This window comes from Nycticebus coucang, chromosome 19, assembly GCF_027406575.1.
Source record: "Nycticebus coucang isolate mNycCou1 chromosome 19, mNycCou1.pri, whole genome shotgun sequence".
In the NCBI taxonomy this organism is placed as follows: domain Eukaryota; kingdom Metazoa; phylum Chordata; class Mammalia; order Primates; family Lorisidae; genus Nycticebus; species Nycticebus coucang.
The window spans coordinates 1,533,451-1,545,687 of record NC_069798.1 but is presented as its reverse complement, the minus strand read 5'-3'; the positions used below and the strand labels follow the sequence as shown (position 1 = coordinate 1,545,687).

The 12,237-nt window shown below is 39.9% G+C and overlaps 1 protein-coding gene across 1 annotated transcript in view; it reads left to right on the top strand.

Moving 5' to 3' along the window:
* Nucleotides 1-10,465, top strand: part of FAM210A (family with sequence similarity 210 member A) — a 36,194-nt gene extending 25,729 nt beyond the window's left edge. Inside the window, exons 3-4 of the mRNA XM_053571191.1 lie at nt 2,463-2,574; nt 6,234-10,465. Of these exons, the coding sequence (XP_053427166.1) occupies nt 2,463-2,574; nt 6,234-6,467 (346 nt within the window). The 3' untranslated portion in view covers nt 6,468-10,465. The remainder of the gene's footprint in view (nt 1-2,462; nt 2,575-6,233) is intronic.
* The last annotated feature ends 1,772 nt before the right edge of the window (nt 10,466-12,237 follow it).

The window sequence follows — 12,237 nt, the reverse complement described above, 5'->3', positions numbered from 1 at the left end:
ATGTTTGTGTTTGAATCAGGCCCTCAGCAATACTTCACATTTAGCATTTCCAAAGGAAATTCAAGTTATGTTTAGGAAAATAAAGTTATCCTGTGACCAATTTAGAAGGTAGGACTAGATGCTTACTCAGGACGTAAGCCAGTGGTGGAGACGAGCTTGTGCCTGGTGTCTGAGTTCCTCATTGTCTCGTATTTATGATAAAGGTGGTTGTTTTTAACACTCATTTTTTTATATGTTTGCCTTTTTCCCCTTCATTATTGCTGTTAAATATAGATTTTACATATTAGGCTTAGTTGGAACTAGGACATGATTGGTATGATTTCATAATTATATTGGTACTAGAAGATATAAGTACCTGTTACGGCAGGATATTAGCATGCATAGTTACTTCAGTGACTTCATCTGATCCAGAGAATAGCTAAGTCTGTAATACTAAACCTTTCCTTAATCCCTTAACGGGATTCTGTTTTTATCTAGAAAGAGACTTGAAAAATAATTAAAGGTGGAGACAGAAGAAACCAGGTTAGACTCTATTGATTTTTAAACTTACCTCTTTAAAGATTTCTTAAGTAGTTCCTGGTTTCCTCTTATTTTTGATAATACCCTGTTTCCCCGAAAATAAGACAGTGTCTTATTTTAAAGTGTGCTCCCAAAGATGAGCTAGGTCTTATTTTCGGGGGACGTCTTATCTTTCCTGTAAGTAGGTCTTATTTTTGGAGGATGTCTTATTTTTGGGAAAACGGGGTAGGTGATTTTAACGGTCCTTTCTTGATGATGGTCAGCAATGTTTTCTGCGGGTCCTCCCAGATTGCTTAGAATTATGTAAAATCACAGAGAGGGAGGGGTTTCTCCAGGTAACCGAGTTTTTCTTATTTTTTATTTTTTTGGCCCGGGGCTGGGTTTGAACCTGCCACCTCTGGCATATGGGGCTGGCACCCTACTCCTTTGAGCCACAGGCACCACCTATTTTTTTTTAAAATATTAAAAATACAGAGTTCACAGCTACCATAATAATAATGGATTTAGGCATTTACCTTTCTCAGTGATAAAGGGAAAAATTAATATCCAGTGGAACGAGCTGTGGACCCTCCCTCAACCAAAGGCAGATTCAGCACCGCCAATGATGGTTCAAAGTGGCCTTAGGTACCTGTTGTGATGCACTAAGATAGACACAGCATCTACTGTTTGGTTTTCCTGTGGGAAGATTATTAATCTGAATGTAATCATGAGGAAGTGATCAGACAAACTCACATTGAGAGATATCCTAAATATCAAAAGAGAAAGGTAGAATTTAAAAGAGAGAAAGAGATGTCCCATCATGCAGCTAGCCAGGATGTGTCAGAAATCTCCATGCCAGGAAAGACTCCTGACTTGCCAACAGAAAGTGCTGGGAAAAACTTACAGAGAAAAAAGGAGACCAGAAAGACAGGAAAAATAGCAAGAAGGGACATACTGGGACAATTTAGGGACAAAACTGGGAATTTTGATCTAGATTAGATTTTAAATAAAATATTTTATTAACTACTTATACTACTGTCTATGTTTAATTTCCTGAGTGTAATAATTGTAGTTATATAGGTACATCTCCTTGTTATGATTTAGGGGTAAAGGGTCACAGTGTCTGCAAAATGCACAGTGAGGAAGAGGAAGAGCCACTGTGACAAAATGTTGTAATAATTGAGTTGGAGACTTTATTATAAGCTTTCTCATTCTGCTTCCAAAACTGTATTGCAATTTATAGTTACTGTTTCTTTATCTGCCTTTTAAGTTTGTTAATAGAATAAAAGCCTCCTTTTAGAATAATTGAAGTTTTTTTTGTTTGTTTATTTGTTTTGTTGCAGTTTTTGGCCGGGGCTGGGTTTGAACCTGCCACCTCTAGCATATGGGGCCAGTGCCCTACTTCTTGAGCCACAGGTGCCACCTGAATAATTGAAGTTTTCATCAAACCCATAGAGTCATTTATTCTTTGCATAAAAACACAGTAAGGGATGTTAACATATCCCTTGCTTTTACAGTGATTTTTTAAAAGTAAAAATCTTAAGTCTTAAGATTTGAGTTTGGAGCATTATAAGGAAATAGTATTTGATTGAGAAAACTAGGCTCAAACAAGTGATTCTGATGCTTATCATTTATTTAAAGCTATTAATTTTATTCTAACAAATGCTTCTATGTTAAACATCCTAACTGGGATGCCCCCTGCAGACATGAGGTAGAGTTGGGAGCAGTGAGACAAGGTGGCGGTGGTGTCTGTGTTCGTGGTGGGCATTGTACGTCAAGTAAGGTGTTCTCTTAGAGTGGAAGTAAGGTGTTAGAGTGCAGAATCAACTTTAAACTAAGTTTAATACAAACTATAGCAAAGTGTGGCTGGAAGGTAGGACTATTATGGCTTGGCTATTTTCAGATAATTTTTGAAAGCATCCTTAACGATTTATATATATGTAAATTACTTTTTTTTTTCATAGAGGAGTGAATGTCGTTCCTTTTCTAGAATTCATTGGGTTACCTGACAGTGTGGTAAACATCCTGAAAAATTCCCAGAGTGGAAATGCACTAACAGCATATGCCATGTTTAAGGTAGGTACTCTTACAAACCCACCCTACTCAGGCATAACCAGTGCCCTGCTCACTGGTTAAAACTCCATGTTCGCTCCCAAAGGTCTTTTTGGTAACTTAAGATACTGTTTCATCACTTATTTGTCCAATAAAGTAAAGTTATACAATTTTAAAGTTGAAGTACAGTTTTAAGAAGTGCCTTAAAATTATATAGATTGTTCATAACCTGCTGCATTTAGACAAATGACATTTTTGACATTTCTCCTATTGATAAATGGAAATATATAATCATTTTAAGACATAATTACATTTATCTTTCCCTCTTTGTTAGCAAAAGTTAGCATTTATTTTTCTGTTTGTAATAGTTCATCTTAGCAAGTAAAATAATAAATGTTAGTTCAAATTGTTGTATGTGGTAAACCTTTTATTAGACGTTACATGTTTCACTTTAGAAGTTCATTATCTTCATGACTTCTAGATTCAGATAACATTGTCTTTATAGTTTCTATACCTATGCATCTTTATTTTTAAAGAGATGACTTATTATAAACTGTGCAATTTAGCCATATTAATCTCATTTTCTTAATTGACAAATTCATGTGAGATTCTATGAAGCTTCTACTTAAGAAAGAAGAAAGTCAGTAGAAAATGCTTAGAAACTAGATGTTATTTTATTTTATTTCTGTTGTATAAGAATACTTAGAATTACAGTTTCAAAAGTAACATTGTTTTATTCTGTCATCCTTATTAAAAATACTCTGAAATTTTGCGCTGCTTCCGCATTTATTATAATTTTAGCTAAAGGGATACAGCTTAATTGCTGAGTTTTTCTACATTAAGGATTATTAAATTAATAATTTATCAAGATTCTGGTTTAGAGTAGATATAATTTAACCTTACTAAGTCAAACTATTATGTTTATAACAGTTTATAATAAATTTAAACCATTTCCCTGGTTTCCACACTCCCATAAAATGCTTATAGCTCTGGCAGTTTGTATTAGTGTCTCTGTTTTTTTTAAGTGTTTGTTTTCTATATTTGAGTAGGAGCTCCTAGGAGTTGACGATCACATCTTTGTGTTTTCGCTTTGCCTGGTATTATGCGTTATGACTGAGTAATGCCTGGTGCGTGTAGACCTGGGGTTGAAACGTGACCCTGTCCTTGCGAGTAGATAGTGTATTGCCTGTGGTGCTTCTCTGCTGGCCACCCTCTGTGCAGTGGGCAGTGTGGACGGGATTCTCTTATGCGTTTTCTGCAACTCACAGTTCCTCTGGTAGTCTACTAGAACAGTAAACACAGATTGATTGCTTCATCAAGGAGATGTGGCAGAGATGAGTGTGGCTCTGTGGTGCTTGGCTGGGACACGCTCATGAGCTCCCTCGCGCACTCTCTGCAGTGCACCCAGAGTTTCAGCTCCTACCGTGGCAGGTGCCATTTCAGGTACTGGGGATGTGTGAGTTAAGTAAGACAGCGCAAAATACCTGCCCTTATGGAGCTTCTAAGTCTAGTGAGTGAGGTGGGGCAGGGATGTAGTTGGGGGAAAAAAGAAGGTGAAGTTAAAAATGTGTTAACACAGAAATGGTCAGTGCTAAGAAGAAAGAATAAACCAGGGGTGGGGAGTGTTTATAGTATTTGTTTGCAGTTCTAGAGGGAAGGCCTTGCTGAAAGGGAGAGAACATTCCAAACAGAGGAAACTCTGAGGGCAAAGCCGAGGCTGCAGGGTATTGTGAGGGATAGTGGGGGCCTCTGCAGCTGGAATAACCGTACAAAGATTGGAGTTGCAGACTAGGGTGGGCTTTTAGGCTCTTGTAAGGCTCTCAGCTTTACTCTGCGATCATGGACAGCTGTGGAGCAATTTTAAGCATCTGACCTCTGTTGTAGCTGAATCACTTGGGATGATGTATTGAGAACAAACCATGTAGGGCCGGGGAAAGGCCAAGGGCCCTGACAGGAGATTATTGTAGTGCTCTGGGTGGGAGGCAACAGTGGCAGGACCCAGACAGCACTGGGTAAGGGGATTTTGACCACATACACCCAATCACATAAGATTATGCTGCTATACTATATCTTGTCTATATCTGTGTGTGTTTAAATGCACCACTACTTACCTTTGTGTTACAGTTGCCTACTGTGTTCATTCAGTACAGAAACAATCAATGTACAGGGTTGTAGCCTGGGAACAACAGGCTGTCCCACATAGCCTAGGTGTGTAGCAGCAGGCACCTCACAGACCACGTCAATAAACTGTGGTGTACCCACAGTGAGGAACCACTACTTACCTTTGTGTTACAGTTGCCTACCGTGTTCATTCAGTACAGAAACAATCAATGTACAGGGTTGTAGCCTGGGAACAACAGGCTGTCCCACATAGCCTAGGTGTGTAGCAGCAGGCACCTCACAGACCACGTCAATAAACTGTGGTGCACCCACAGTGAGGAAATTGTCTAACATGTTGCTTAGAGTGTATCCCCATGGTTATGTGACAGTATTAAGTGTTAAGAACATATTAGGTGTGCAGGTACAAATGAGTAGGAGGTTGTATATGCAGGAATCAGAGGAGAGGTTCAGTCTAGAGGCTAAATTCAAGAACCTTCGATGTATAGATAGCACTAAAGACACACAAGTGTATAGACCACCAAGAGAGTGAGTGAAGTAGGTGGAGAAAAGAAGAGGTCCAGGGAGTGGGTGTCGTCAGACCATGTCCAGAGGTGGGCAAATGAAGACTAATGGACCAAAAAGAAGAGTGAGGAGCAGCTGTGAGCTAGAGGGAAGCCAGGAAGGTGGGGCCCTGGCAGGCAGGTGAAGGAAGCTCCTGGAATAGGAAGTGAGAAGCTGTCACAGATGGTTGTGGTGGCTCAGGAAATGGTTGCAGATTGTACCGTGGCTTTGGTTTCATAGAGGTCACTGTGGCTTTGATGAGAGCAGTTATGATGGAAAGGTAGGTATGAAACCTTGGTTAGAGTGAGTGCGGGAGACAAATTGGAGATAGAGCTCAATAGCCCTTTCAAAGCACTCCTACAATTTTGACCCCATATGTGATGCGGCCTCTTTGCTTTCATGATTCTCTTTGACCAGACATCTACTATTTAGTTTTGATCTTAAATCTCTGATCCCAGTTAAACCTGTGTGCCATTTTGTCGCTTTTGGCCTCGTGAACCTTTCCTCCTGAGACTACAGACTTAGGGTAGGCTATGGTAAGGTAACATGGACCTGGAAACGTCAAAGGACAAGGATTCAGGAGTGAAGGTAAACTTAACCCAGAAAAGAAGAATCACTGGACTCAGGCTCTGCCTCACCATTTGAAGAAGTTTGGTTCTAGTTTTTTGCTTCAGATATAAAGCATTTGACAGGATGGCAGGGCTTTAAGGACTAGAAGCCCATGTCCCTTTCATGTTATTAGTGGTCCCCAGCCCTCTTTCTGATTCCTGCATGCACCCCCGCAGCTTCCCTAGCCTGCGGTTGTGCAGTACTGTGGCTGCGGTAATTCTGGAATCATGAGCAAAGTTGTACAGGGTCCAACACTCCAAATGAGTTTACAGAAGAAGCTGTTATACGTTAGCTTTGTGAAACAACAAGATGATTTATACTGATTATTACCAAGAATTTTTATTTCAGCTTGGTTTTGCTTAAGATGGTAGTTACAATCAGATGCCAATCTGTCTGTTTGCTTTTTTCTTAAGATTGCAACACCTGCCCGATACACTGCGACTCTGGGAGGAACATCCTTTACTGTGAAGTATTTACGAAGTCATGGCTACATGTCAACACCGCCGCCGGTTAAGGAATATCTACAGGACAGGATGGAGGAGACAAAGGAGCTTATCACAGAGAAGATGGAAGAAACGAAGGACAGGCTTACTGAAAAGTTACAAGAAACGAAAGAAAAAGTTTCTTTTAAGAAAAAGGTGGAATAGGGTGCCTTATGTGACAGAGTATAGAAGATTCCTGTCCTTTAACCCTTTGGAAACTGGGCAAAGATATATGCTTCTGATTATTTTTTGATTAGTTGCCTAAATATACTAGTTCTCTGAGGGTTAAAGAAGTAAGATACCTTTTTAAAGTTAAATTCACTAGAAAAATCAGTGTTTTTGAAAAGAAGGATTTCATATCAATAGCACCATTAAGCCGCGTTTAATGTTTTACACGTCAGAATTTTTTTTCAGGGTCCTCAGAATTACACTTGCTTTATGTTTTGCTGCCACCTGGAATTTATGCAGACTAGGCAGTGATTTCTTGAATGACTGGTGTGACTCACGGACAGGCTGTTAATACTGGATCTTAATGTTTGTTATCCAGTCAGGTTTTAACTATGTTCAGTTCTTAATGTGGACACAAACTAGCATTGTCCAGACTGACTGTGAACAGAGGGTACTTTAGTCTCTATAAAAATGCTATGTAAGTTATTTACAGATAAGATTCAGACCTTATATGAAGAAAGTGGAATAAAAATTCAGTCATATATATGTAAATAAGATGTATTAGTTATAAGTAAATGAAAATGGACCCTTTAAAGATGATTTTTACTTGAAGGTTATCATAATCAATTTTTTTTTCCCTTTTTTTGCAGGTTTTTTTTGGCCGGGGCTGGGTTTGAACCTGCCACCTCCGGCATATGGGTCCGGCGCCCTACTGCATTGAGCCACAGGCGCTGCCCATAATCAATTTTTTAAAGCAAAAGCATATTGGTGGTAGTACTTTTTCAAACTTGTATATTGGTGGTGATCACCTCAAACGTGAAACTTCATTGTGGAAGTTTGTGTTCCCTTTAACTAATACTTGAGAGGAAAAGTGGAAAATCATTATACCCTAAATTTGTCGTTAGAGTCAGATATTCTTCAGCAGCAACTCCAGCCTGTGTTTCTCAAGCAGAAAAGGGTTTGGGAGACTAAAAATGGTCAGGTGGTTGCGGAAACAGCTTACTCTTCCCGGGCAGGGACAGGCATTGCCTCAGCAAACCAGTACGACTTCCCACTATCTTAGTTTCAGAGTTTATTTCATTCTGGAGTAAATTTTAAAATTGTAGCTGCTACTCTTTCTCTAACATTGAAAGAAAATATCCTTGCCTTAGCATTCTCCTTGATTTTTTTTTTTATAGCAAAGCTATCATTAAATTATCTGCTTGGAATGAAATTTAACTGTTGCCAGATATGAAAGTTGTTGGGATTTGGGGTGTTTGAGTTTATGCGTGTCTGTTTCCTTTTGCTCTGTGTTTACTTCACTTCTAACCTTGGAACTGCTACATGGAGGAAGGAATGGCTTCCTTTTAGATTGTCATTGTTTTGACTTGTCTGCTAGGGCAAGAGAATGTCAGAAGGCTTGCCACATAGTCCTGTGGGGTCCCTGCTTTTTGGTAGGATTTTACTTTGGCCAAATTTAGAGATTAGCTTAAGGGGGGGGAATTACATTTGATACGTCTGATCATTATGTTGGAATGCTTTTTTAACTGTTGAGGATTTATTTGGGTTTTAAGGAAAGGAGATCGGACAGTTAACAAGATAACAAAGACGTGCTCGTTTCGACTAGCTTTTAAGCCACACTGGCTTTCTTGGCTAATTTGAGGACTCTTCACATCACTCAGGTTCAGCTACATTCTTCACAGTGTCAGTTCAGTAACAAGGGCAGGAGAGACCTGCAAACACTGGCCAGCTCATGCTGCTGAGTTTCCATTACAAGTGTGGTTTGCAACGTGACCATTTCCTTTCTAACTTCACTTTGCTCACAAATGAAAAGATTTTGATGATTCGCATCTAGGTCCTCCATACTCAAAAACAACAGACCTTTAGGGATGACTTGTATAACTCATTAAATTCATTCATTCTGCGGCTGTGAACAATTTTAGAGTGTTGACAAGCCTTTTGTAGGTGTTGAAGTATACCATCCGAATTTTCTTCTTCTTGAGTTTCTGTGTACCCATTTCCTACTCAGGAATCAAAGCCAGAAACTCCTAAAAATATTCCTGACGAAGCTTCTGCCTTTGCTCTTGTTGGGTTTTCCAAATGTGATCAATTGTTTGCTGAACATTTTTGACAGAAGCATTCATAATCCTTTTTGAAACAGTTTCTCTTTGCATAAGAAACCTTTTTCACGTCCCCTTCAAGTTTCTCCAACATGTTCTGGAGCTTATTCCACATATTCATTTGCTCAGCTGCATCTGAAAAGGGGCTGCTTTCTCCATAGACCTCGATTCCAGGAACGTTTGCTAGACCTTGGCCCCACGCAATGCCCTGGACGTCTCCTCAGAGATCGGACTGGGCCCACTCTTTTTTGGGTCCGGGCCCACTCTTTTTTGGGTCCAGACCGTAGGTCTTGGTGGCCATAGGGCCACTGAGCCCCCACCAGCCCCACCTCACACGCAGTGGTGCCTCACCACACCCAACCTGACAGCACCCTCCACAGGACTGGATGACCTCCCTGTTGGAACGCTTTTTAAATGAACATGCCATGGTTGGAATCATGCTTTTCTTCCTGGGGTGGGGAGAGGGTGGGAGAGCAGCTGCCTCCCCCCAGGCTCAGTGGCCTCGCCAACCGTCTCTGAGCAAAGAGGACACGTCCAGTATTTCACAGGTTGGCACATTTTCAGATATGAGCACAATTAACATGTTTAAGCATGTTTTTTAAATTCACATTTTTATAGATACAAAATGCTAAGATTAGCAAATTTTTCGATTCTTTTTTAACCTCTGAGGCTGCCTGTGTTAAAATCTTTGTATTATGTGGAATTCTTCTAAAACAGTTTCCTTCTGCTTTTTACATTTGACAGGGCACATATTCCAATGGGGATAAGTTGGGGGCTATTAGAACTTAGTAATAATCCCGAGACTAAAATTTGCTTTTCCTGAGTAGACATCCTTTGTTCAGTCCATTTGAGGTTTGTTGCTGTCCAATTTCATAATAGTGTTGTGTTTAGCCCATCGTAGAAAATGAGGTACTGCTTTATAAGTAGGTTGAAACTCTGTAGTAAAAAATCCTCTGTAGATGTGGGAAGGTCTGTTGTCTTCATTTGATGCAGGAGTGGCCCAGAAATGCCCTTGCTAGCATGTTGCTGACCTAATCCTTAAGGCAAGCTGTAAATAGCTTAAACAGGCACTCCTGTCCTATGTTGAGTTTGGAATGTTAATAGCAAACTAACAGAATATAGTGAGGTATACCAAGTTACATTATGGAGGGTATATATGATAAATACAGTTTTTGCTGTGTATAACAGACTTCATTTCATTCGTAGTAAATCTTACACTTGGAATTAATTTACCTGTAGCTTCTGTGAGCCACAAGGGAGGCAGAGCAGCCCCTGTGTCTGACCCAAGTCTGCACTTGTATGGGGAGTGCCGACGAGGTGTGGAGGCCTCTCTGGCTTAGATTGGCCTACATAAAATGCACAAAAAGGGTTTGTTCTTCAAATTGATAATGGAAAAGAAAGATGGATTAGGTAAGAGACTCAGTTTATTCAAAAATAATAACAAAAGCAAGCTTTTTAAGTACTACATCAAAAAAATGTCTCATTTGAAATAGCCTTTTGCATACAACAGGGTGCTGTTTGCAGTTTTCAACAAAGGAGAAAAAGAATGCTTATATTGAGATTATCTTCCTCCTGCTAGTAAGGATAATGAAATCATGCCTTCAGGTATAGTCTCCATTTTTTTGGTAGTCATATAATCTGCCCCTGGTTATTTACAAGTGAGATATGACTATAGTCCTTTATACTCAGGAGGAAATGAGAGATTAGCTCTCTTATTCCAGTGATCTTAGAAGATAATTATAGGCATTTTAAAAATCTTAATAGTTTTGAGCAGGAAAGATGTTTGAAGAAAAGGAGGAAATTTTATATTAGACACATGGAGCTGCTTCCTGGGCTCTTTGCTCTGAGTTCAGGACATCTTTGGGATTTCCTCACTGACTTGGGTATTGTATATATATTAAAATATATATATGTGTGTATATATATATATATATATATTTGAGTCAGAGTCTCATTATGTTGCCCTCAGTAGAGTGCTATGGCATCACAGCTCACAGCAACCTCAAACTTGGGCTTAAGCTATTCTCTTGCCTCAGCCTCCCAAGTAGCTGGGACTACAGGTGCCCGCCACAACACCTGGCTATTTTTTGGTTGCAGTTGTCATTGCTGTTTAGCAGGCCTGGGCCGCGTTCCAACTCATCACCCTTGGTGCATGTGGCTGGCGCTTAATCACTGTGCTGGTGTTATAAACAGGCCACTGTAGGAGATAGTGATGGCTCTGAAATGGACCAAAGATGATTTTTAGCAAGTGAGACAGGAAAAATGAGTGTTATCTTTTCTTATTTTTCTGAAGTAGTATTATTTTCAGAAAATGTTTTTGTGACATACACATTAAGGATTGCTTCTGAAAAAAATAACTCGTTAGGTAATGTAGTTATATTTCTGGCCACAGTTCATTTTTTTAAATGGAGACTCATTTATTTCAGGTTTTTAAAGTTGAGATGACATGGCTACCAATATTGTTCTCACCAGTTTAAATACATTTTTTGTAAGCCACTTAATGTATTTTTTACATTAAAGGCTCCGTATTTAATTGACTTTATTAGCATATTAGTGCCATGGTCTTTACAATGAATCAAATCATATTCACCCTGATGCCAGCATAGGATATAAGCACTCAGGGAAGTGTGAGCACCCCAACCTGAGCCAGAAATCTGTAGAACCAGAGGTAACCTTACTTATACTATGCATGTTGACTCTAGTCTTCTTTGAACCATGTATACATTATGTCATTCAAGTTTTTATTAAATGAGATTTCTAAAGATACCACCTCATGTCCCTGAAGGGATGATAGGAGTCAAGACCTCATTCTAGTCTGATGGACTTGTGTAGTTTAGGAGAGATTTCCTTCCCAGAATTCACCTTTAGCAATGAATTTTGTATCGGCCTTTGAGTTCTGGAAAGATCTTTCCCTGCACTTTGAGCTTGTAACTTGCATGTGAGAAATGTGAGTCAGGCCAATTGAATATATTTTCCCTCTGAGATTTTTCCTTTGTGACTGTGTGTCACAAAGTTTGTTCATTTTAGCAAGTCAAGGCAAGTTTGTAATTGTCTTGCTTCTTCAGGGTTAGGCTTTGGAAATCAAGCTGTGTTCTTCTCTACGCACCATTGACAGTCATCAACAATAATAATTATAGATCATAATTACCCTGTGGCAGTTATCTGCCTATTTTGTTAAGAATGATCTTTTAGGGCGGCGCCTGTGGCTCAGTGGGTAGGGCGCCAGCCCCATATACCGAGGGTGGAAGGTTCAAACCTGGCCCCGGCTAAACTGCAACAAAAAATAGCAGGACGTTGTGGTGGGCGCCTGTAGACCCAGCTACTTGGGAGGCTGAGGCAAGAGAATCACCTAAGCCCAAGAGCTGGAGGTTTCTGTGAGCTGTAACGCCATGGTACTCTACCGAGGGTGACAGAGTAAGACTCTGTCTCTAACCAAAAAAAAAATTTGAGTCAATATTTTATTTTCTTGGGACACTTACTGTGGTGATTTAATTACCACAGTGGTTTACTTCTCTTAGAATAGGGCCCACTCTGGTTCTCTTTATTTTGCTAAGGGTGCCAGGAGCAAGGTCGGGCAATCCTGAAATACCCCATGACTAGTCTTCAGCTGCAAGCTGGAGGCAGGATTACAGGGCTTTGTTGCCATAGCGTTCCATCAACATGCACTT